The sequence below is a fragment of the Saimiri boliviensis genome, chromosome 6, assembly GCF_048565385.1.
Source record: "Saimiri boliviensis isolate mSaiBol1 chromosome 6, mSaiBol1.pri, whole genome shotgun sequence".
NCBI classification, from domain to species: domain Eukaryota; kingdom Metazoa; phylum Chordata; class Mammalia; order Primates; family Cebidae; genus Saimiri; species Saimiri boliviensis.
In genome coordinates this window covers 124,309,273-124,333,534 of record NC_133454.1, presented here as the reverse complement: position 1 = coordinate 124,333,534, position 24,262 = coordinate 124,309,273, and the positions used below count along the sequence as shown (strand labels likewise).

The following is a 24,262-nucleotide window of genomic DNA, read 5'->3' as shown; positions in this document are numbered from 1 at the left end:
GGGAGGCTCGAGGCAGGAGAATCATTTTAACCAGGGAGACAGAGGTTGCAATGAGCCAAGATTGTGCCACTGCACTCCAGCCTGGGTTACAGAACGAGACTCCCATCTCAAAAAATGAAAAGAAAAGAAACATAATTACCTATGGCTGTCCCTGAAGTCGCCCATGATGTAAGAGGTTTTGTATGGCTGCCCCCTATAGAGCAGTGGTTGGCAAACTTTTTCTGTAAAGGGCCAGAAAGTAAATATTTAAGGCTTTGCAGGCCTCTGTCTCAAGTACTGAATCCTGCTCTCGTAGCAAGAAAGCAGCCCTGGACCGAACTGAAGGAAATGAGCATGGCTGTGTGACACCGAAACGTTATTTATAAACACTGAAATGTGAATTTCATATGATTTTCACATGCCATTAAATGTTCATTCTTTTTTTTCCCCTCAACCATTTAAAAAACATAAAAACCATACTTAGCTCACAGGCTGTACAAAAAAAAAAAAAATGCCCCCTGTTTAAAGGAGGCGAAATCCATTATGTGATTTTAGGACTAGAGATATGAAAGCTATTATTCCAGAGAGGGGCCTAAGGCCTGATCCACAGCAGAGAGAAAGGAGTGTCAGTTAATCTCCCGCTGTACATTCCCAGGTGAGGAGGGAAAAAAGACCTTCCATGGTGATGGACTCAGAACCTTTGTTTATTTACTTATTTTTGTTTGGTTTTGAGGCAGCGTCTCTCTGCCTAAACCTGTTTTCTTACCTGTAAAGCGGTGGCAATAATCCCTACCTTGGAGGACTGTTAAGAGGCATCAATGAGATGATGGTAAAGGGTTTTGCAAAATGCAAATGTTTACTCACTTAATTGTTTCCACAGATGCGCGCTTAAGATCGCGCACTGACTTTATTCCTCGGGGGAAGGTTTCTACGAAGTTTGATGGGACACTGTCCCTTTAAATCCTCCCCAACCACTTAAACTGGTTGGACGAATCAGCACATGCGCATTCCTTTGCGGGGCCGGCACCTGGAGCAACAGCCTTCGCATAGCCTGTAGACAGGAGGTTAAAGGTCCTCCCACACAGTACTTTACGCAAGCGTAAATCATGATTGAGGGCACTATATCATGCAGAAAGCCCAGTCCCTTTTTTGCGCCCAAAGGCTCCGCCCCGCGCAGCCAATCAGTAGGCCTCGCCCTTTGCAATAGCCAATGACAGTGAGCGTCGGGGGCGTGGCTGGGCGTCCGGGGGCGCGGCCTGGCGCCGAGAGAAGCGGCGGGGCGAGCCGGGGGCTCTAGTGAACGGCGCAGCCGGACGGGGATCGTCGGCGGGCGGCAAGTGGAGGCGCCTCGGGCCCAGCGGTCTCCAAGATGTCACGATGGCTGTGGCCATGGTCAAACTGTGTGAAAGAGCGGGTTTGCCGCTACTTGCTGCACCACTACTTAGGTCACTTCTTCCAAGAGCAACTCAGCCTGGACCAGCTCAGCCTCGATCTGTACAAGGGCAGCGTTGCCCTGCGGGACATCCACCTGGAGATCTGGGTGAGGAGCCAGGCCCGAGTCCAGGAAGGTGCGGAGGGCGGGAGCGCAGCGACCTGAGGCTCCCTGCGAGAGGGTCGGGCTCGGGGATCAGGCACCGAGCGTAGAGAGGCCAAGGGAATCTGGCCCTCTTCAGGCTGGTCAGAGGCATCCGGGCTGGCCGCTTCAGTTCCTTACCAGAGCCAGAAACTGAGTGGGAAGGGGCTTCTGTCTCCATGGTAGGAGAAACTGAGGCTGGAGAGGGCGAGGTCACCTGTCCGGAGAATGCAAGACAAGCCTGTCAAGTTTGGGGGCTGACTTGTGGAGGGTAGCTCTGAGGGGCTGAGGAGGGGCTGGGGAGGGAGCGTAGGAACTGAGCCGGGCCAGGGCAGTGACAGACTTGGGCCTGCGCAGCTGGTCAGGGAAGCTGGTAGGGGTCTGGAGCCTGGCGAGGACACCTGTGGAAAGTGTGCCCTGACCTCTTGACCCCATGGGTCCGTAGGTGGGATCAACAAACCACAGGATGTGTATGTCAACAGTCGCGTCAGCAGCAGTGTTGATCAACACCTCATGTGCCTGCGGACTCTGCCTACTTCCTGCTTTTGGGAGAGTGGGATGGGCCACGTGGGTGTCTAGGGAGGACCTTGGGGGGTCAGTGTCTGGAGGGTGCCCTCGAGGAAAGGTGGGAAGCTCTGGCCTCAAACCTGGAGGAGGCACAGGTAGATGCCAGGGAGGCCAAGAGGAGTAAGGTCTGGGTCAGAGACTTGAGGCTGAGAACAGTAAGGAGCCCTGACTCACAGCTCAGCTAACTTGGGGAGTTTTGAAGGAGCACAATTAGAGGCACATCCTGGTCAATCTACCAGGTCCAGAGCAGCAGGGGTGGGCACGGAGGCAGGGACTTCTCACTCTGTTTTGTGGCTGGACCAAGGGGTCTGCTACTCTGGGCAGAAGAGCTAGGCTTTGGAAGTAGGCCAGGCCCTGGTGAGCAAGTGTGGGGGTAGGATAACCCTGGGCCCTGAATTGAGGGCACCTCCCAGTAGCCTGCTGTCTGTAAATTCCACCCAAGAGGCCCTCTCTGACCTCTGACTTTAGCCTCTAAGGCTCCCTGAAAGACAGCCCAGACCTCTTGGCTGCCCCTTTTTGATTTTATTTTTAGAGACAGGATCTCACTATGTTGCCCAGGCTAAGTCTTTTTTTTTTTTTTTTTTTTGAGACCGAGTTTTGAGTTGTTACCCAGACTGGAGTGCAATGGCACGATCTCGGCTCACTGCAGCCTCCGCCTCCCGGGTTCAAGCAATTCTCCTGCCTCAGTCTCCCGAGTAGCTGGGATTACAGGCATTCACCACCACGCCCGGCTAATTTTTGTATTTTTAGTAGAGACAGGGTTTCACCATGTTGACCAAGATGGTCTGGATCTCTTGACCTCGTGATCCACCCGCCTCAACCCGCCTCGGCCTCCCAAAGTGCTGGGATTATAGGCGTGAGCCACCGCGCCCAGCCTAGGCTAAGTCTTGAACTCCTGAAGTGATCCTCCTGCCTCAGCTTCCCAAAGTGCTGGGATTACAGGCATGAACCACCATACCCAGCCCTAGGCTACCCTTTCTATTTTCAGCTCCAGAAAATGCCCGTACTCCTGTTCCCTGCCATCTTGTTGGGGACTGAATTAGCTTCTCTAGGGTCCTTTCTTTTCTTTCTTTCAGTTTTTTTTTTTTTTTTTTTTTTTTGGCGATAGAGAGCTGGAGTGCAATGACGTGATCTCTACTCACTGCAACCTCCGCCTCCCAGGTTCAAGCAGTTCTCCTGTCTCAATTACAGGCGTGTGCCACTGCACCCAGCTAATTTTTTGCATTTTTAGTACAGACAGGGTTTCACGATGTTGGCCAGGCTGGTCTTGAACTCCTGACCTCATGCGATCCACTGGCCTCTGCCTCCCAAAGTGCTGGGATCACAGGTGTGAGCCACTGACCCTGGCTGAAGGCATGTGCTGTCTTGGTAACCAGATCCTAGTCTGAGTCCCCACAGTACACTGGTGACTAGATTAGTCCTGTCTCTAGGCCTGTTTCCCCAGCCGTGGTCTCTGGGTGAGGAATTTGGACTCCATCTGCTCTGCCATGTGCTTTTTTATTCTTGGATCCAACCAGTTTACTGAGGCCGTTTCTGGGTGGCACCTAGGGCCACGAGGGAGGCGGGTGGGCTGCAGCCCCCCCAGGAGTTTCCAAGTTAGCAGGAGTTCAACTCCAGCATGGATATCTTAGCAGGGGCTCAGCCGTGTGCCTCACAGAGAGGTACAGCTACACTAGGTGTTTGGGGTTGTGGGGGTCCCATCTGGCATCAGATCAGCCCCCTTTCCTGGACACTCTCCCCTTGAACTCTGCTCACCCAGGGTGAACGTGGGTATTCCGGACTCTGCCAGGCCTATACCCATGTTGTCCCGTGCCTGCAACACACCACCTTCTACCAGTGCCTACCCCCCTCCCTTTTATTCTTCAGCTCTCCTGTCCTCAGACCGCCCAGGCTAGGTTAGGCATCTCCCCCACAACCCCCCACCACCACCCCCTGCTCACCTCTGAGTTTCATCCTAGTTGCTCTGAGTCCCCCAGCTGGAGCCTAGCTTGGCTGGGTAGTAAAGACGTTTTATTTGCCCATCTAGCCTTGGTGTCAGCACGCAGAAAGTGTTCGGTAAATATTATTTTGCATTAAGTGGCAAGGGAAACATTTGTTCTGGCTGGAAGGATTAGGCACCTTTGGGTGATGGGTAGAGGGGCTGGCCTGTAGTAGGGGACAGCACGAACACAGGTGGGACCTTGTAGATAGCCTGGAAGGACGGGGCAAGCCAAGGGTGCTCTCCAAGATACGATGGCCAGGTAAGGCTGTGCCAGCCTGTGGGATCTGGGGTTTCCCTGAGCTGGTCTTGTGTCCCTTGTCTGCTCCCAGTCTGTGAACGAGGTGTTGGAGTCCATGGACTCACCTCTGGAGCTGGTGGAAGGCTTCGTGGGCTCCATCGAGGTGGCCGTGCCCTGGGCTGCTCTGCTCACCGACCACTGCACAGTACGCGTGTCCGGCCTCCAGCTCACCTTGCAGCCCCGCCGGGGTCCAGGTGAGGGGTAGGGTGAGGCTGGGGGCAGGCAAGTGGGGAGAGTGGTCCAGGGTGTCCAGCAGCTGACTGGGCCTGCCTGCCTTGAGACCCTGTTCCTCCCTACAGCGCCAGGGGCTGCTGACTCACAGAGCTGGGCTTCATGCATGACCACAAGCCTGCAGCTGGCCCAGGAGTGTCTGCGGGATGGGCTGCCAGAGCCCTCTGAGCCACCACAGCCCCTGGAGGGGCTGGAGATGTTTGCCCAGACCATTGAGACTGGTGAGCAGGCCCCCCCCTGGCCGCCCTGTCCCCCACTCCGTGGCACACAGGACTGGGGCTCCAGACAGCGGCACGGCCACCCTGCTGCCCAGATGGGAAATTCTGCCTCCCCTTTGTTGGTCCACCTGACCCAAGACCCCTCCCGGACTCCTCAGTGCTGCGGAGGATCAAAGTGACCTTCCTGGACACTGTTGTGCGGGTGGAGCACTCTGCGGGTGATGGGGAGCGTGGTGTGGCCGTGGAGATCCGTGTGCAGAGGTAAGGGCAGGCCGGTCTGGGGCAGGCTGGTGTGAAGAAGGGGGTTGGGAGCTGCTAGACAGCCCCCACCCGCAGCCTGGGTTGCTGGGAAGAGGCAGGGTGGGTCTGGGTGGGCCTGGGTGGTGGTAGGGCTGGGAAGGTGGGCTGCGTGGTGAGCCCAGACTAGTGTCCAGAGGTCAGGAGCTATAGGTCCAGAGTGGCTGAGGCCTCAAGGACCAAGTTAGATGCTGAGGGTCTGAGGAGCAAGGGCTGCTCTGAGCCTCTGAGCTGGACGTGGTGGTTCGGGAAGGCCTGGGTAGGACGGGGCAGCTCTGCAGGCCAGGCTTCCTGACCCCATGCCCCTAGAACGGAGCACTGTGTGGAGAGAGGGGCTCCGGGCCTGGGGTGGCCAGGGCACGGGCTGACCCTGCACTCCCCAGACTGGAGTACTGTGACGAGGCGGTGCGGGACCCAAGCCAGGCGCCGCCGGTGGACGTGCATCAGCCACCAGCCTTTCTGCACAAGCTGCTGCAGCTGGCAGGGGTGCGCCTGCACTACGAAGAGCTGCCCGCACAGGTGGGCGGGTTCCGGTTCCCACAGCCCCTTGATCCTGTCGCTTGAGCCCTCTGACCCCGCCCCATCCTTCCTGAGCAATTCTCACTCCATTTTCTCAACTTACTCTCCTGTTTCCTCCTGCCTCCCAGGAAGAGCCTCCAGAGCACCCCATGCAGATCGGCAGCTGCTCAGGGTACATGGAGCTGATGGTGAAGCTGAAGCAAAACGAGGCCTTCCCCGGCCCTAAGGTGGGTCCCCAGACTCCCGGGGAGGGGGTGAGTACCCCATCTCAAGACTCCTCTTCCTCAGCAAGGCTGATAATCCGCAGACCAGAGTGGGGATGTCAACTGGGGGAATTGCTACCTTCTTGGCATCTAAAGAAACTGAAGCTGAGAGGTCAAGTTGTGGCCGGGTTCAGACAGCTAGTTGGTAACAGTTTAGGCTGGCAGCCAGCATGCTGCTTTCCCAGGGTGAGGGCAGATGGGCGGCAGCTCTTAGAGGACCTGGGTGGTGGACTTAGGCTCCATGGCTGTCCCCTCCGTCCCCAGCTGGAGGTGGTGGGACAGCTGGGCTCCCTGCACCTGCTCCTGACCCCGAGGCAGCTCCAGCAACTTCAGGAACTGCTCAGTGCCGTGAGCCTTACAGGTGAGGCCTCTGGGTGGCATGGGGGTAGGGTGGCTGGGAGGGCCAGCCAGCCCAGACTGAAGTTACCCTCCTCTGCAGACCACGAGGGCCTGGCTGACAAGCTGAACAAGAGCCGCCCCCTAGGTGCTGAAGACCTGTGGCTGATTGAGCAGGACCTGAACCAGCAGCTGCAGGCAGGGGTGGTGGCTGAGCCCCTCAGCCCAGACCCCCTTACCAACCCCCTTCTCAACCTGGATAGCACTGGTGGGTGTGGGGTCAGACCGTGGTCGGAGGGGTGCCTGGTGTGGGTGCGGGAGCCTTGGTGCTGGGGCCGGCTGTCCCTAACCCTCCTCCCTGCACCCACAGACCTCTTCTTCTCCATGGCTGGCCTCACGAGCAGTGCGGCCTCAGGCCTCTCGGAGCTCTCCCTCTCCGATATAGACCTGGCTTCCTCTGTGCACAGTGACATGGCCTCTCGCCGGCTCTCTGCCCAGGCCCACCCAGCTGGTGAGTTGGAGCACCCTGAGGGTACTCCAGGGGCAGAAAAGCCTGGAAGAGGCCTTAGTGGGATGTCAGAGGCACACAGGAAACCCCCCAGCGATGCCTGGACATCCACCGTCTGTGACTTGGTTCCCTGGGGACCAAACGAGGTGGGAGCTGGTGACAGTGGACAGAGCCTAGGTTTATCAGTCATTGGTCTTAGTCAAGCACTTAAACACTCTGAGACTCAGCTTCCTCTTCCATAGGAAGAGGATGGTGAGATCGACCTTTGTCGGGCTGCGTATTTGGGTTCATGTTTATTGAGAGCTTACTGCGGGTGGGTGTTGCACTGGGTGCTTTATCACATCCTATCCTTCCAGCACCCTGGGGAGGGTTCAGTTGAGCCTGGACAGAGGGCCTGGCCTACCAGAGATACCAGTGTCACCCCTGCCTGACCAAGCCTTCTGCCAGAGCCACATCATGGGGCAGACTTGTCTTCCCAACCCCCAGCCTGGTGGCGAACCATCGCTCCACCTGGGGTGCCCAGGATCTTTCAGGACTCCCTGATGAAGCCTCTGTCTCCTCAGGCAAGATGGCCCCCACTCCCCTCCCGGACACCATGCGCCCTGATTCGCTGCTGAAGATGACTTTGGGGGGTGTGACCCTGACCTTGCTTCAGACGTCTGCCCCGTCTTCTGGACCACCTGACCTCGCCACGCACTTTTTCACCGAGTTTGATGCCACCAAGGATGGGCCTTTCGGTTCCCGAGACTTCCACCACCTTCGACCACGCTTCCAGAGGGCCTGTCCCTGTAGCCATGTTCGGTACAAGCCCGAGGCAAGGGCCAGATGAGAGACTGTCAGAGCCCTCTGAGCGCACCTTCCAACACCTGTCCTCTTTCCCGCAGGCTAACGGGCACAGCCGTGCAGCTGTCCTGGGAGCTGCGGACCGGCGCCCGGGGCCGGAGGGCAACCAGCATAGAAGCACACTTTGGGCAGCTTGAGGTGCTGGAGTGTCTGTGGCCCAGGGGCACCTCAGAGCCTGAGTACACAGAGGTGAGGCCAGAGGCAGAATGTGTGTGAGGCGGGGTCTGGAGGTGTGGGTGGCTGTACAGCCAGGCCTGACCCTGTGTGCCTCCCGGGTCCCATCCCAGATCCTGAGCTTTCCCAGTACCCTGGGCTCCCAGGCCTCAGCTCGACCTTGTGCCCATCTACGCCACACACAGACCCTGCGCCGTGTACCTAAGGTAATCCACCTGCTCCAGGCCGTGCTGACCCCACCCTGGCCTCTGCCAGGGCCTCCCCTGCTCCCCAGCTCTGTCCGCCCTCCCCTGTGCTCCACACCTTACTTGCCATGCCAGGCCCTCGAGTACCTGCCTGGGCCTTCCTGTGCCAGTCCCTTAACCCTAGTCACGCCCTTTCCTTGTCACACCATGGCAACCCCCGCTGGGCCTCTGGCTAAGAGTGGCACGCGTCGGGTGGCTTTTACGAAATCAGCACATTGTCTACATCAGGCAAAGGTGGGGCAGGTATCCTTAGTGCACCGTCTCCTGTCCCCCGCTCCAGTTCCCCTCCCACCACCAGAGAAAGCCTTCCCATCCCCGCCGGGCCACTCAGCCCTCACTGACCCGAACGCCCCTTTCCTCAGAGCCGACCCCGGCGCTCAGTTGCCTGCCATTGCCACTCAGAACTGGCCCTGGACCTGGCCACCTTCCAGGCGGACGTGGAACTGGGAGCCCTCGACCGGCTGGCTGCCCTGCTGTGCCTAGCCACCGTACCTGCCGAGCCGCCAACCGGCCTGCTGGTGAGGGGCCCCACCAGGGCTGGGCCGGAGTTGGGTGAGGGCCTGGTCTTTCAGCTCTTGACCACAGTGGGACGGGCTCTTATTGCGGGTGGGCTCTGGCGGCAGCTTTGACCCCCCGACCCTCCTGCAGACGGAGCCCCTGCCAGCCACGGAGCAGCAGACGGTGTTTCGGCTCTCTGCACCCCGGGCCACACTGCGGCTGCGCTTCCCCATTGCCGACCTGCGGCCCGAGAGGGACCCCTGGGCGGGCCAGGCTGTGCGGGCTGAGCAGCTTCGGCTGGAGCTGAGTGAGCCCCAGTTCCGGTCAGAGCTCAGCAGTGGGCCTGGTCCCCCAGTCCCCACCCGCCTGGAACTCACCTGCTCCGACCTACATGGTAACAGCCCCCTGAGTAACAGAATCTGGGGCAAGAGGCCTGGGCTTCGGGGAGAAGTGAGCTTGGGGGTATGGGAGGGGCCGGTCACACCCGAGCAGACACTGGCCCAGGCCTTTACCAGTTCTTGAGGTCCCAGCACTGCCTGTCCCCGGCCTCCTGGCCAACAAGCAGGGTGGACCCTTTGTCTCCGGCTTTCTCTGCCGACCCCAGGTGTGTGTCGAATGTGGGGAGCCTAGCTTTATCCTGACCTGGGGGTTGGGGAAGAAACAGGAAAAGGCAGCGGTGATGACCCCCACTTCTTGTCCCTCTCCAGGTATCTATGAAGATGGGGAGAAGCCACCTGTTCCCTGCCTGCGTGTCTCCAAAGCCCCGGACCCCAAGAGCAGTGGGCGCAAGTACTTCCTGCCCCAGTAAGTGGGGGCTCTGGATGGGGCCCAGGAGAGAAGGGTTCTGCTGCTGGGGGTGGCAGGAGGCCAGTTTGGAACTGGTTCCCCCGGGGCCCTGCAGGCCAGTGACAGGCCTGTGCTCTGACAGGGTAGTGGTGACCGTGAACCCCCAGTCCAGCAGCACACAGTGGGAGGTGGCCCCGGAGAAGGGAGAAGAGCTGGAGCTGTCAGTGGAGAGTCCGTGTGAGCTGCGGGAACCGGAGCCCTCGCCCTTCTCCTCCAAGAGGACTATGTACGAGACAGAGGAGGTGAGGCCTGGCCCCACCTCTTCCCAGGACCCCCTCCTGCCCAATGCCTAGGTTTCTGCCATGGGAGCCACCTGTGTGGCTGTGCGCCAGGGCACGATGACCACCTGGGGTGGGCATTAGCTGACCCAACACCAGTGAGGATTTTGGCTCCTCATTCTTTCCAGCCGGTAAGGGAGTCTTTCTGAGAAGGTACTGGAGAGGGTAGGCCCCTGAGGAGCGTGGGTCCCCTTCCATCAGAAAGATCAGGTCCCACCTGGACGGTTGATCAGCACTGTCCACTTGGAGAGGCAGTTAAGGGCCAGGCTCTGCCACTTGGTGGCTGTGTCATTTTGTGGAGAGTTACCTGCCTTGGAGAGTTACCTATAGATGAGCTTCCTCTGGAAAATGGGCACCATGACCTCTACCTCCCAGGTCCAAGCAATTCTCCTGCCTCAGCCTCCCGAGTAGCTGCAATTACAGGCGCCCGCCACCATGCCCGGCTCATTTTTATATTTTTAGTAGAGACGGTTTCACCATGTAGGCCAAGCTGGCCTCGAACTCCAGAACTCAAATGATCCACCTGCCTCGACCTCCCAGAGTATTGGAATTACAGGCGTGAGCCACCATGCCCAGCCTATTTTTGTATTTTTAGGAGAGACAGTGTTTCACTATGTTGGCCACGCTTGTCTCAAACTCCTGACATCAAGTGATCTACCCACCTCCCCCTCTCAAAGTGCTGGGATTACAGGGGTGAGCCACGACGCCCAGCCTAACGATGACCTGTGTCATAGGCCTGTTGTGAGGATTAAAGGACTTAACATACATGAAGCCCTTTGGAACGGGACGTGTGCCATCAGCGCTGTGTCCATATGGTCATCACGCATCCCTAGCAGAGGACTTCCTATGAATGAATACATGAATGAATGATAGGAGGGCAGGACTGAGACCAGAGACAGGCCCCAGCCAGCATCTCTAAGATGACCTTCCTGCTTTTTCTGCCTTACCCTGTTAAGATGGTGATCCCTGGAGACCCTGAGGAGATGAGAACGTTCCAGAGCCGGACCCTGGCACTGTCCCGCTGCAGCTTGGAAGTGATCCTGCCCAGTGCCCACATCTTTCTGCCCAGCAAGGAGGTCTACGAGAGCATCTACAACAGGTGGAGATGTGAGGCCCTCGGGTTGGGGCTAGGCACGGGGTGGGCCCAGCCTCTCTTACCTGCTGTCCCCCGACTCATCTCAGGATCAACAATGACCTGCTCATGTGGGAGCCTGCGGACCTGCTGCCCACCCCTGACCCCGCTGCCCAGCCCTCTGGCTTCCCCGGCCCCTCAGGCTTCTGGCATGACAACTTTAAGATGTGCAAATCAGCCTTCAGGCTGGGTATGAAAGGTGCTCAGGCTGGTTGGAGGGAGGAGCCCAGGTCTGGGCAGGGCCAGGCCAGCCCTCCCAGGTCTCCTTCCCACCCGGCTGCTTTGATCTTACCCCAGACTCGGACTCAGATGATGAGGATGCCCACTTCTTCTCAGTGGGGGCATCAGGCGGCCCACAGCCCCCTGCCCCTGAGGCCCCAAGTCTTCACTTGCAAAGCACCTTCTCAACAGTGGTGACAGTGCTGAAGGGGCGGGTCACAGCCCTCTGTGAGGCCAAGGTGAGTGCAGCCTCGGGCAGGTGGGCCCCAAACCTCAGAGCTCCCATTGGCAGCAGAGCAAGACCAGCATGAACAGCTCTAGGTCAGGAATTTGGAGAGCAGGAGGCCTAAGTGGGCAGCGCCAGCCCGCACGTGCCAGCCTGCCCATCCTATCACAGCCCATCAGCTCCTTCTGAGCCCTTGCTGTATGCAAAGTGCCATGCTAGGGGTGGTAATGGCATGGGGCACCATCCTTCACCAAGGAGGCAGAAGGGACAGACCCGGCAGCGATTATTGGATGGCAAGTGCCATCCAATGCCTCCAGCGGTGTCCATTGTGGGAGCTAGAGCTGACCCCCTTAGGCCAGGGCTCCAGAAGCCGCCAACCCCCTGAGAGCATGAGGGCTGCTGAGTGCAGCTGGGGAAGCCAGGCCGTGTGCTCCTTCTGCAGGATGAGGGTGGGAGGCGGCTGGAGGCTGCACATGGGGAGCTGGTGCTAGACGTGGAGCACGGCACCCTCTTCAGCGTCTCCCAGTACCGCGGCCAGCCAGGACTCGGCTACTTCTGCTTGGAAGCTGAAAAGGCAACACTCTACCACCAAGGTGTGAGGCCTGGGGGCAGGTCACCACCAGGGGTCAGGGTTGGGGGTGGAGGGCTTCCAGGACGGATGTGGGCCCTGGCTGGAGTGGGTAGGCAGTTGGCTTGGCAGGGAGCTCATGAGACCCCTCCCCAGCGGCCGTGGATGACTACCAGCTGCCCAGTCACCTGGACCCGCCCAGTTTCACTCCCCCGGCTCAGCTGGCACCGACCATTTACCCATCGGAGGAAGGGGTGACTGAGCGGGGAGCCTCAGGCCGCAAGGGCCAGGGCCGGGGCGCCTACATGCTGTCTACTGCTGTGCGCATCCACCTGGACCCCCACAAGAATGTGAAGGTACAGGCTTGCCTGCCAGCCACCTGCCTCTGGCCTGGACTGTGGTCCTGGTGCACGGTGGGGCCTGGTGTGTGGTGGGGGCCCGGCACGTGGTGGGGTTGGGCTCCCCACTGCCCTAACTGTACCCCACCCTCAGGAGTTCCTGGTGACACTGCGGTTGCACAAAGCCACCCTGCGCCACTACATGGCCCTGCCCGAGCAGAGCTGGCATTCCCAGGTGAGCATTCATGGCCTGGGAAGTCACATGACCCAGTGACTCTGGGCTTCTGTTTAGGGCAAGCAGGTCTTTAGGTGGGAGGAGGCCGGTAGGAGGAGCATGGGTTGGGCTACATCTGACCTTGGCTGGAGCCCCTGGGCAAGGGGTGTGGCAGACAGCTGATGGGCAGAAGGTAAGGTGCCAGGCAGGGGCCAGGACAGGGAGGGATTAGAGGACGCAGGAGGCCACCTGATTCTCACTGCCCCCTCCTGCCCTGGCCTCGGAAGTTGCTGGAGTTCCTAGACGTGCTGGATGACCCCGTGCTGGGCTACCTCCCCCCGACGGTCATCACCATCCTGCACACACACCTGTTCTCCTGTGCTGTGGACTATAGGTACCAGGCTGGCTGGGCCAGGGGCTGGGGATAGGGATGGGCTCTCAGGTGTAGGGAGCCTACCCCAGCCCGAGTATCACCCCCAGGCCACTCTACCTCCCTGTGCGTGTCCTCCTCACTGCAGAGACCTTCACCCTCTCCAGCAATATCGTCATGGACACATCCACCTTCCTGCTCAGGTATGCAGCCACCCCGCACCGGGCCACCCCACCCCGCCCAGCTGAAGCTGCCCGCCCACCTCATGCCCTCTGGCTGCTCTCAGTCTCCTGTGCACTCACATCCACATTCTCAGGAATGTGGATTTTTCCGCCTTCCTGGAGGGCAGCTGGACCCTCCTAATCAGAACCTGATAAACATTTGTGCTCTCTGACCGGTAATCTCACTTCTTGGGGTTGTCCTAGGATGTGAGAATAAGAGAGGTGAAATTTAATGCATATGTAATATAAGTTTAAGCGGTCAAAACATATTAGCGAAATCACAACTGAGTAAATAAGCGTGGCCCAGCTAGCAGGTGGGAAGCCACACAGCCATGAAAGCGAAGCTGAAGAATCACTTGAAAAATAAGCTGATGCCACAGTAGTGTTTACTCAAATAACACTGGATACAGGACTATGTACATTTTAAAGTCAGTTCATGAATGGATGTTTGTATATGTCTCTGCCTATAGCTGCAGAGAAAGTTTGGAAGGAGATGCATATGGTGGATTTCTCAGAATTAGAGATTCGGGATGACGAATGATTTTCATTTTCTTTATTATTCTAAAATATCTTTTTTTTTTTTTAAGATGGGGTTTCACCATGATGGCCAGCCTGGTCTTGAACTCCTGACCTCAGGTGATCCACCCACCTCAGCCTCCCAAAGTGCTAGGATTACAGGCATGAGTCGCCACGCCCAGCCATTCTAAAATATCTTAAAGGACTTTTCTTTATGTTACCCTTAAAATAAGGACTTTTTTTTTTTTTTTTTTTGAGACAGAGTCTCACCTGTCGCCTAGGCTGGAGTGCAGTGGTGCGATCTCAGCTCCCTGCAAAAGCGATTCTCCCACTCCCGCCTCCCAAGTAGCTGGGATTACAAGCGCCCGCCAATATGCCCAGCTAATTTTTGTATTTTTAGTAGAGACAGGGTTTTACCTTGTTGGCCAGGCTTGTCTCCAGCTCCTGACCTCAAGTGATCTGACTGCCTCGGCCTCCCAAAGTGCTGGAATTACAGGCATGAGCCACTATGCCAAGCCAAAACTGAGGACTTATTTTAAAAGAACCACAAATGCCATAGAGGGGGGAATGGACACCCCTTCCCGTGACTGTCACGAGGCCCCATCAAGGCGTTGGAACTACAAGCACTCTGAGAGCTGCAGGTGCTGCCTGCCGTCTGGGCCTTCTCCCCATTGTGCAGGCAGCAATGCCAAGGCTGGAGGGGCCCGTCCATACCACTTCCTGTGGGCTTGGGACCCCTCTGCTCAGCTCCCATGGAGCTGCCACCTGCAGCAGTGCCCGGGCCCTTCTCAGCCCTGTTCCCCCCCAGGTTCATCCTCGATGACTCCGCCTTGTACCTGTCCGACAAGTGTGAGGTGGAGACCCTGGACCTGCGGCGAGGTGGGCAGGGCCGGGACTGGGCTCCCTCCCCTCTGAGGGACCACCACCCCGGCCACACCCAGAGCAGCCAGGTGTCTCCCCGCAGCTGCTGGCCGGGTCCTTAGCTCCCACGAGTAGCCTGCACGGCGGGGGCTGCACCTGGATCAACCGGATCCTTCCCCCAGGTGCTGGGGCCGGGGCCAGGTGGGAGGGGGCCACAGGACCTTTTCTCTTGCCTTTGCTGCAGATTATGTCTGTGTCTTGGATATTGACCTCTTGGAACTTGTGATTAAAACCTGGAAAGGGAGCACTGAGGGCAAACTGGTGAGTGAGGCTGTCACCCAGCGTCCTGGAGACAGAGCAGGTGCGGAGGCCAAGGGAGTCTTCAGGGGTCGCTACTGCCCCACACGCCCAGCCTCCAGACATAGTTCACACTGCCTTTCCCAGGCTGCAGTTAGCGCCCCTCTTGCAAAGGTCCAGGCCCACCTGGGGAGGTCCCTTGATGCTCGCTGAATAAATGAATGAGCTTCAGCCCTGCCACCAGAGGGCACGCAGCCAGGACACTGGGCAAGGCCTTGGGAGTCAGCTATCTTTGTAGGTCCTCAGGTTTCTCTTCTGTAGGATAACCGGTCCTGCCTCGCTGCTCACGTAGAGCCCTTCCTGGGGAGTGGGGTAGGGTGGGTGGGCACAATCCTGCTTCCTTGGATGGCCCTGGGCCAAGCCCCTTTCACCCTCTGGCCTCAGTTTGCTCATCTTTTCAGTGGAGTTACTGGGCAGGTTGCCCACTCTAGGAAAGACCCAGCCCTGTTCTGCTTGTGGCGCGGTCAGAGCTGTGGTACCTTCCCAGGGAGCAGATGGGGCTGGTAGGCAGTGGGCCCTGTGCTCACATAGCTGCCTGCCCTGCCCTGCCCCGCCTGCAGAGCCAGCCGCTGTTCGAGCTGCGCTGCTCCAACAACGTGGTGCACGTGCACAGCTGTGCCGACTCCTGTGCCCTGCTGGTCAACCTGCTCCAGTACGTAATGAGCGCGGGCGACCTGCACCCCCCACCCCGGCCCCCCAGCCCCACGGAGATCGCCGGCCAGAAGGTACAGGTGAGGCCTGGCCACACAGGCTACCAGAGCTCGGCCAGGCCCCTCCCCTGCCATGGCCCTCGGGCCTGGGGTTGGGGGAGCCCTGGGGGTCGCGCTCGTCCTCTCTGGTTCATTGCTTCTCCCCTGCCTGGCCCAGCTCTCAGAGAGCCCTGCCTCCCTGCCCTCATGCCCCCCGGTGGAGACGGCCCTCATCAACCAGCGCGACCTGGCCGACGCCCTCCTGGACACCGAGCGCAGCCTTCGGGAGCTGGCCCAGCCTTCAGGTGGAGTGGGGGTGCTGTGGGGACAGCAGACACAGTCAGGCAGCCACTGTGGGCACCTCTCCAAACCTGCCTTTCTCCCACAGGTGGCCCCCTCCCTCAGGCCTCGCCTGTCTCGGTCTACCTATTCCCAGGCGAACGGAGTGGGGCCCCACCCCCTTCACCACCTGCCGAGGGCCTTGCTGGCAGCTTCGGGTCATGCTCAGAGGAGAATGAAGATGAAAGGGAAGAGGAGGGTGATGGAGACACCCTGGACAGTGACGAGTTCTGCATCCTTGATGCTCCTGGCCTGGGCATCCCGGTGCGTGGTGGGAGGGGTAGACCAGTTTGCAGTGTGTTTGGGGTGGAGGCCAGGACATTCAGGGGTGGTTGCCTGGCCCTCTGGAACTCCCATGGTGAGAGAAGCAGGCTAGAGTGAGTAGATTTCCAGAGGAAGAGGAGGCCTGGTGTTCTGGGCAGAGGGACTGGGGCATTCAAGGGATGGGGGACGAGGAGAGGGCAGTTAGCAAGAGGGGCAGAGAACCATGTGGCTGCAAGAGCCAGTGGGAATATCTGAACTCACCAAAGTATGAGGAGGCAGGGCCGGCAGGAGCAGGGGACTCTCAGGCCCCTTTTGGACAGACCACTCAGGCCTAGGCTTGGGGGATAGCAACCCCGGAGAGTCATCTTTCATAAAAATGGGGAGGAGACCAGGCATGGTGGATCACCCTGTAATCCCAGCAATTTGGGAGGCCAAGGTGGGAGAACTGCTTGAGTCTAGGAAATAGAGATCAGCCTGAGCAGCGTAGCGTGATCCTGTCTCTAAAAAAATAAAATTTAAAAAAATTAGCCAATGGGGTGGCACATGCCTGCAGTCCCAGCTACTCAGGAGGCTGAGGTGGGAGGATCTCTTGAGCCTGGGAGCCAGAGGTTAGAGTGAACCATGATGGTGCCACTGTATTCCAGCCTGGGCAACTGTGTGTGATCCTCTCTTTTAAAAAAAAAAAAAAAAATAGCTGGGCGTGGTGGCGTGTGCCTGTAATCCCAGCTACTCAGGAGGCGGAGGTTGCAGTGAGCCGAGATTGCGCCATTGCACTCCAGCCTGGGTAACAAGAGCGAAACTCCGTTTCAAAAAAAAAAAAAAAGGAGTGAGCTGGGCAGGGTGGCTCATACCTGTAATCCCAACACATTGGAAGGCCAAGGCAGGTGGATCACAAGGTCAGAAGTTCAAGACCAGCCTGACCAACATGGTGAAACCCTGTCTCTACTAAAAACACAAAAATTAGTCGGGTATGGTAGCACATGCCTGTAATCTCAGCTACTCAGGAGGCTGAGGCGGGAGAATCACTTGAACCCAGGAGATGGAGGTTGCAGTGAGCCGAGATCACATCACTGCACTCCAGCCTGGTGACAGAGTGAGACTCTGTCTCAAAAAAAAAGTAAAGAAGTGAGGCCAGGGGAGAAACAGGAAACAGGAGCTGGGGCTGGGAGCAGCTGGGCTGGGGCCAATGTCTATGCCACATGTCTCCACCTGGCCTTCCTGCAGCCTCGAGACGGCGAGCCTGTGGTGACCCAGCTGCATCCTGGCCCCATCGTTGTGCGGGACGGTTACTTCTCACGGCCAATCGGCAGCACAGACCTGCTGCGGGCACCTGCCCACTTCCCAGTGCCCAGCACTCGAGTGGTGCTACGTGAGGTCTCCCTCATCTGGCACCTCTACGGGGGCCGAGACTTTGGCCCTCACCCTGGCCACAGGTGAGGAGGATCGGGGGCAGGTGGCAGCTGGTGAAGGTTGGGGTTCAGGCTGGTCCAACTCTTAACTTTCAGCAGCTGGAGATCTTAAGCCCCATTCACCCCAAGTGGGTCTTGGGGTGAGTTTCCTCGTCCTATCCCGCCTGCCTCCCAGGACTGGGGCTATCGGGGGGGTCTCTTGTCCCAGGCTAAAAGGCCTGTTTAGGACAGGATGGGGAAGCGGGTTCCTCTAAGTCAGTTTGGCCCTTTCCCTCTTCCCAGGGCAAGAGCTGGCCTCTCGGGCCCCAGGGGCTCCCCTTCCCGCTGCTCTGGCCCCAACCGGCCCCAGAACTCATGGCGAACGCAGGGGGGCAGCGGGCGGCAGCACCATGTCCTCATGGAGATCCAGCTCAGCAAGGTGAGTGTGGGGTGCGAGCGCCTGCTGCACATGTGTGTCCTAGAACAGTGGGCCTTGTTCTCTGTGTCACATGTGCAATGACTAACGCAGAGGAAAACCCCTGCCCCTCTTTGTAGTGGATGAAGCCAGGCAGGAACCAAGATATATCCAGTGTGTCTGATAGTGAAGAGTGCTCAGGAGAGTCAGCAGGGGTGGAGACAGGTATGCCAGGGAGGGTCTGAAAAGTCCTTTTGCGAAGGCACCATTTGAACAAAGACCTGAACAAGTGGGAATGTGAGCTGGGAAGAGTTTTCAGGCAGAGAGGACAGCATGAAAGCTAAAAATTGAGGCCAGACATAGTAGCTTATGCCTATAATACCAGCACTTTGGGAGACTGAAGCAGGCAGATCACCTGAGCTCAGGAGTTTGAGACCAGCTGGGCAACATGACAAAACCATATTTTTTTTTTTTTTTTTTTTTTTGAGACGGAGTTTTTTGCTCTTGTTACCCAGGCTGGAGTGCAATGGCGTGATCTCGGCTCACCGCAACCTCCACCTCCTGGGTTCAGGCAATTCTCCTGCCTCAGCCTCCTGAGTAGCTGGGATTACAGGCCCGCGCCACCATGCCCAGCTAACTTTTTGTATTTTTAGTAGAGACGGGGTTTCACCGTGTTGACCAGGATGGTCTCAATCTCTTGACCTCGTGATCCACCCGTCTCGGCCTCCCGAAGTGCTGGGATTACAGGCTTGAGCCACCGCACCCGGTGACAAAACCCTATTTCTTTAAAAAAAAAAAAAATTGACCAGGTAGAGTGGCATGCACCTGTAGTCCCAGCTACTCGGGAGGCTGAGGCTGGAGAATCGCTTGAGCCCAAGAGACAGAGATTGTTCAGTGAGCCAAGATCACCCTACTGCACTCCAGCCTGGGCAACAGAGTAAGACTCTGTTTAAAAAAACAAAACCAAAACAAAACAAAACAAAACAAAACAAAACAAAACAAAACAAAACAAAAACACTGCAAGCAAAAGCTGGAAGCATCCTCGCATTTCCAGGAGCAGCAGAGCCTGAGCTTAACCAGCAACCCAGAATGTTTATTTTGGGTCTTACTAGAGACGACCCCCGGGTCAGGGGTTTTGAGGAGGGGCATCTGTGGGGCAGGGCTTGGCAGCAGTCAAAGAGGGCTGATGAGCGTGGGCAGGTTCAGGAGAGCCTGGATGGGGTCCGACCATAGGTCTGGCTGTGGATCAAATGTGTGTGAGATACAGAGAGTGGTGCAGAGGCTTCGGGGTTGGGGCTGGGAAATTGCCCAGGGGCGGGGTCCCACTTGCTGGGAGTGAGCCAGGCCAGTGCTGAGCTTCCCAAGCAGCCACTGGAGGCAAAGGACAGAAGGCCCCTCAGGCTGCTGGAAGTGGTGGGCTGAGCTGTGAGATGAGTGTCGGGTCAGGGTGGTGCCAGGGGCCTCTGAGACCTGATGGTGAGCTGGTGGCTGTGCAGAAAGAGGGGGAAGGAAGGCTCTCCGTGGAGACGGACCTCGAGGGTAAAGGCCTGAAAACAAAATAGGCCTGGACTTCTTGAGGGGCAGAGACGAGTGCAGCTGGCACAGGAAGCAAGGGCAAGGGCAGGTCTGGAGGGAGGCAGGTCCCTGCTGGGCATGGAATAGAGAAGGGGTCTGGGCCAGCCTTTCCCTCCCTCTTGAAGCCCCGTTTACCCAGCCAGGCCTCTGCCCACCCCACAGGTAAGCTTCCAGCATGAGGTATACCCGGCAGAGTCAGCTACAGGCCCCGCGGCCCCGGGCCAGGAGCTGGAGGAGCGGCCACTGTCCCGTCAGGTGTTCATTGTGCAGGAGCTTGAGGTCCGAGACCGGCTTGCCTCCTCCCAGATCAACAAGTTCCTGTACCTGCACACGAGTGAGCGGATGCCACGGCGTGCCCACTCTAACATGGTACGAGCAGCCTGCACTGTCCACCCTGGGGCAGGGCAGGAGATGTCGGGACACATCTTCACACATGGCATGGATTCATACACGTACATGCAGGTTGTTTGTGAGCCTGGGAGGAGGGCAGAGCTAGGGGCTGTGTTAGCGAAGGGAACAGCGTGTTCAGAGGCAGGGTGGCTGGGTGAACTGTCAGGGAACAGCTGGGTGAGCTGCTGCCCCAGACGCCCAGCAGGCATCCATAGCTCACCCTCTGCTCCCAGCTCACCATCAAAGCGCTGCACGTGGCCCCCACCACCAACCTGGGTGGGCCTGAGTGCTGTCTCCGTGTCTCGCTGATGCCCCTGCGGCTCAACGTGGACCAGGTGAGTGGTCCAAGTGAGGGTGGATTCCAGGGTGATCCCACTGTCTCCAGGCCTCTGAGTCTGATCTGTGCCTGGAACTCTACCCTGCAGGATGCCCTCTTCTTCCTCAAGGACTTCTTCACTAGCCTGGTGGCCGGCATCAACCCCATGGTCCCAGGGGAGACATCCACTGAGGGTGAGAGGCTGGGCCGGGGAGGGGAGTGTCCGGGCCTCCTGACTCCCAGGGCAGCTCAGGTTCCCAGTCATCCCTGGCCCCACCTGCAGTCTATGACCTCCCCTCCCTTAGCTCGCCCTGAGACTCGAACCCAGCTCAGCAGCCCCCCGGAAGGACAGGCTGAGGGCGTAGAGGCCTCCAGCTCGCAGGAAGCCCCAGGTGGTGGACATAGCCCTTCCCCTGCTGACCAGCAGCCCATCTACTTCAGGTAGGCTGCCGGACTGTGGGTCGGGGGGGGCGCTGGGCCAGATTGCTGGGGGCCGGGCCAAGTGACGAAAGAACCCCCTCTTTTCTGCTTCCCCACCCAGAGAGTTCCGCTTTACATCTGAGGTGCCCATCTGGCTGGATTACCATGGCAAGCACGTCACGATGGACCAGGTGGTAAGTGGGGCCGTTGGATGGGGTGGCCATGTGGAGTCAGCTGTGGCCGAGTCCCTCTGGGGGCCAGGTCTTGCATCAGGCACCATCAGTGGCCAGGGCGGTCTCCAGTGGCTCCAATGGGCTGGCTGGCTCCCTGAGTCCCATCAGGTAAACCCAGACTCCTCCCTCTCCCAGGGCACTTTTGCTGGCCTCCTCATCGGCCTGGCCCAGCTCAACTGCTCCGAGCTGAAACTGAAGCGGCTCTGTTGCAGGCACGGGTGAGTCCCCAGCACTCCAGCCTCTCTCCAGGGTCCCTGATCTTTCCTCTGTTCTGGTCCTGACTGGTCGTGTGGCCTTGGCCAAGTCATTACCCTTCTCAGAGCCTTAGTTTCTTCTCTGTAAAAAGGACGCAGTCAGCCAGGTGTGGTGGCTGATGCCTGTAATCCTAGCACTTGGTGAGGCTAAGGCGGGTGGATCACAAAACAAGGTCAGGAGTTTGAGACCAGCCTGACCAACATGGTAAAATCCCATCTCTACTAAAAATACAAAAATTTGCTGGGTGTGGTGGCACATGTCTGTGATCCCAGCTACTCAGGAGGTTGAGGCAGGAGAATTGCTTGAACCCAGGAGGTAGAGGTTGCAGTGAGCCAAGATTGAGCCACTGCACTCCAGCCTGGACAGCAGAGCAAGACTCCATCAGAAAAAAAAAAAAAAAAAAAAAAAAGACACAGTCCCTGTGCACATGACTGGGTGGGAACCATGGGGAGAGTAGATGTGCCCACAGTACTTGCCACAGGGGTACTCATGATCCCTCCATGTGTGGCTCTGCCCCACTTCCCACCTCCTCACCTCCCTGCCCTGCCAGGCTCCTGGGTGTCGACAAGGTGCTGGGCTATGCCCTCAACGAGTGGCTGCAGGACATCCGCAAGAACCAGCTGCCTGGCCTGCTGGGAGGCGTGGGCCCCATGCACTCAGTTGTCCAGCTCTGTGAGTGTCTGGGTTTGGAAGCCCTCAAAACTGCTTTTACCTGTGGGCAGCCTAGAAACTGCCTTTGGGAATAAGAAGAAGGGATGGGGGCAAAGCAGCCTTGGGAGTCTCTGACCGCTCCTTCCCCCTAGTCCAAGGGTTCCGGGACCTGCTGTGGCTGCCCATTGAGCAGTACAGGAAGGATGGCCGCCTCATGCGGGGGCTGCAGCGAGGGGCTGCCTCCTTTGGCTCATCCACGGCCTCTGCCGCCCTGGAACTCAGCAACCGGTTGGTACAGGCTATCCAGGTGAGTGGGCACCCTGCGCCTGGGCCGTGCAGGGCAGGGCAGCTGGAGCCCTCTGCTCCACAGCTGCCTGGTTCTATCCTCAAAGCTCTTCTGAGAGTGGGCAGTCTGGGTCTGACAGCCCTACTTTATAGAGAAACAGCCCTGGAGAGGCTAAGTGACTTGCCTGGTGGGACCTCCAAGCCAGGGCTCCCAAGACCCACAGGGGCTCCCATGCAGGATCGGGGCACCCCCCAGGCCTTTGGAGCCCACTGTGTTTCCTGCTCGTGGCATGTCTTGTAAAGGGGGTGGAGGGCGTTTCAGGGGAAGCATCTGAGGCCCAGAGGCTGTCCTAGTTCATTGAGGCCGTGGACTTCCCTAGGCCAGAGGGACCCCAGGGAAGCCGGGGAGCCAGTCTCATGGACAGTTGTCCGATGAATTCTGTAGGTGTTTGATGGTCCTAGTAGGCTAAGGGGTGAGTGCACATGCATGGTGCATTCTTCTGGAACCTGCAGGCTCAGACCCCAGCAGAGCAGAGAGCAGGGCTCGAGGGGAGGCGGAAGGGATGTGTGGGCACCTGGGAGCCCCCAGGAGTGTTTAGCTGGGTGGAAAACAGTGACGCCAGGTGAGCTGCCAGGTAGAGGATCTGGCAGACGGAAGGAAGGTTGGGCTCCCTGACCATCCGGCAGGGGCTTCCGGGGGCCCAGACAAGGAGTGGTCAGTCTCAGTTGAGCCGCAACTGTGGCAGTGGTGTGGGGCCTGCTGGACGTGGCGATCAGCAGGAAGAGAGGTTTGGGTTGAAAACACTTTAGAAAAGTCCCCTGAGGAGTCCCATGTTCCTGGAATTCCCTGAGCAGAGTGGCAGGTGTCTAGGAAGGAGAGGAGGAGTGGGAGGAAGTGGGGAGCGAGGCTGAGCAGGACCCCCGGGGCAGCACAGTGACAGGCCGGGAGGCTGAGGGCAGGTGGGGTCTCAAACTGCCCCGGGGGGCTTGGGGCCGACATGTGTGCCCTAGCCAGCTGTCATCATCCAGTGCTCCCATGTCCCCTAGGCCACAGCCGAGACCGTGTATGACATCCTGTCGCCAGCAGCCCCCGTCTCCCGCTCCCTGCAGGATAAGCGCTCTGCACGAAGGCTGCGTAAGGGCCAGCAACCTGCTGACCTGCGGGAGGGCGTGGCCAAGGCCTACGACACAGTGCGAGAGGTGACCAGGCCCCCTAACCCCATCCCCCATGCCCCTCTCCTTACACAGACCCTGCCCTGACCTCTGGTCTCCACAGGGCATACTGGACACAGCTCAGACCATATGTGATGTGGCATCACGGGGCCATGAACAGAAGGGGCTGACGGGCGCCGTGGGGGGCGTGATCCGCCAGCTGCCCCCGACCGTGGTGAAGCCGCTCATCCTGGCCACAGAGGCCACGTCCAGCCTGCTTGGGGGCATGCGCAACCAGATCGTCCCCGATGCCCACAAGGACCACGCTCTCAAGTGGCGCTCAGACAGTGCCCAGGACTGAGCCTTAGGGCACCCAGCACCCAGAAGGTGCTGTCCACCGTGCTCCTGAGCCTCCCAAGAGCTGCAGCACACGGGCCCGGCCCAGCCCTTCAGGGCATGGCCACTGTGAAGGACGCCTGCCCGTTGCCAATCTGCTGTGAGAGGGGGGCCTCCCTGCCTTTGGGCCTTGGCCCTGGCTCTGCACTTTTCCTCCGGGGAGAAAGGACACTGTCCCTCCCTCCTACCTGGGCCCACACCGCTGCCTTGTCCCAGGACGGAGGCTTATGGACCCTCAGATCCCGACCCTACTCAGCCAAGTGTTTTTCTGTGTCTGTGGGGAGGAGAGGGGAAGACATCCGTGTGGTTCAATGTATTATTTTTAAGGTCTGTGGGCGCGTGGGTCAGTGTCTGCATGAAGTGGAATAAACTGTGCCCACCGCAGCCCCCCTCTCAGATCCCGTCCCTGTGAGCCCTGGTCTCAGCCTTGACCTTGGTTCCGCCCCAGATCCCACTTCTGCACCCAGCACCTCCCACGTCACCACCAGGGGTCGCCACGCCTCCCAGCCTTGCCCAGCGGGTCAGGGCACAGGGGGACCCAGAGGCACCCAGCCCTGCACACCTCCCCCTGGCTCTGGGCTTTGCCTTGCCCCTCCCAGCAGGCTGCCACCCCAGCCCCACTCCTGATGTGGTAGGAGCTACGTGGGGCTGCCAAGGAGGGAGGGATGGTCCTTGGAGCCCACCTGCCCAGACCACATTGGCCGTGTCCCTGTCAGACACCAAGGTCCAGCCTGACCCCAGGGCCAGAGCAAAGGACAGGGCTGTGGGGACGCCAGGCAGGCTCCAGCCCTGACTATGGGACCTGAGATGAAACGCTG

The 24,262-nt window shown here is 58.7% G+C and overlaps 1 protein-coding gene across 2 annotated transcripts; it reads left to right on the top strand.

Annotated features, from left to right (window-relative positions):
- Positions 1 to 1,226: 1,226 nt before the first annotated feature.
- ATG2A (autophagy related 2A) lies at positions 1,227 to 23,495 on the top strand. 2 transcript variants are annotated; one of them, XM_039470669.2, is made up of 41 exons: positions 1,227 to 1,519; positions 4,430 to 4,592; positions 4,698 to 4,850; positions 5,006 to 5,108; positions 5,528 to 5,663; positions 5,792 to 5,890; positions 6,191 to 6,287; positions 6,366 to 6,530; positions 6,633 to 6,773; positions 7,334 to 7,571; positions 7,655 to 7,802; positions 7,901 to 7,993; positions 8,395 to 8,550; positions 8,681 to 8,924; positions 9,238 to 9,334; positions 9,459 to 9,618; positions 10,611 to 10,753; positions 10,837 to 10,976; positions 11,084 to 11,244; positions 11,674 to 11,824; positions 11,956 to 12,155; positions 12,292 to 12,372; positions 12,639 to 12,745; positions 12,832 to 12,924; positions 14,267 to 14,337; positions 14,564 to 14,640; positions 15,237 to 15,401; positions 15,544 to 15,670; positions 15,754 to 15,968; positions 17,193 to 17,401; positions 17,660 to 17,795; positions 19,509 to 19,715; positions 19,970 to 20,071; positions 20,162 to 20,246; positions 20,358 to 20,493; positions 20,594 to 20,666; positions 20,841 to 20,923; positions 21,511 to 21,632; positions 21,764 to 21,918; positions 22,944 to 23,096; positions 23,173 to 23,495. In XM_039470669.2, exons 1-41 carry the CDS (start codon positions 1,349 to 1,351, stop codon positions 23,407 to 23,409), a joined length of 5,793 nt encoding a protein of 1,930 aa, XP_039326603.2. In that variant the 5' UTR covers positions 1,227 to 1,348; the 3' UTR covers positions 23,410 to 23,495. The 2 variants fall into 2 exon arrangements, with proteins under 2 accessions (XP_039326603.2, XP_039326602.2); XM_039470668.2 differs by having other exon boundaries at positions 15,237 to 15,407.
- Positions 23,496 to 24,262: the final 767 nt, after the last annotated feature.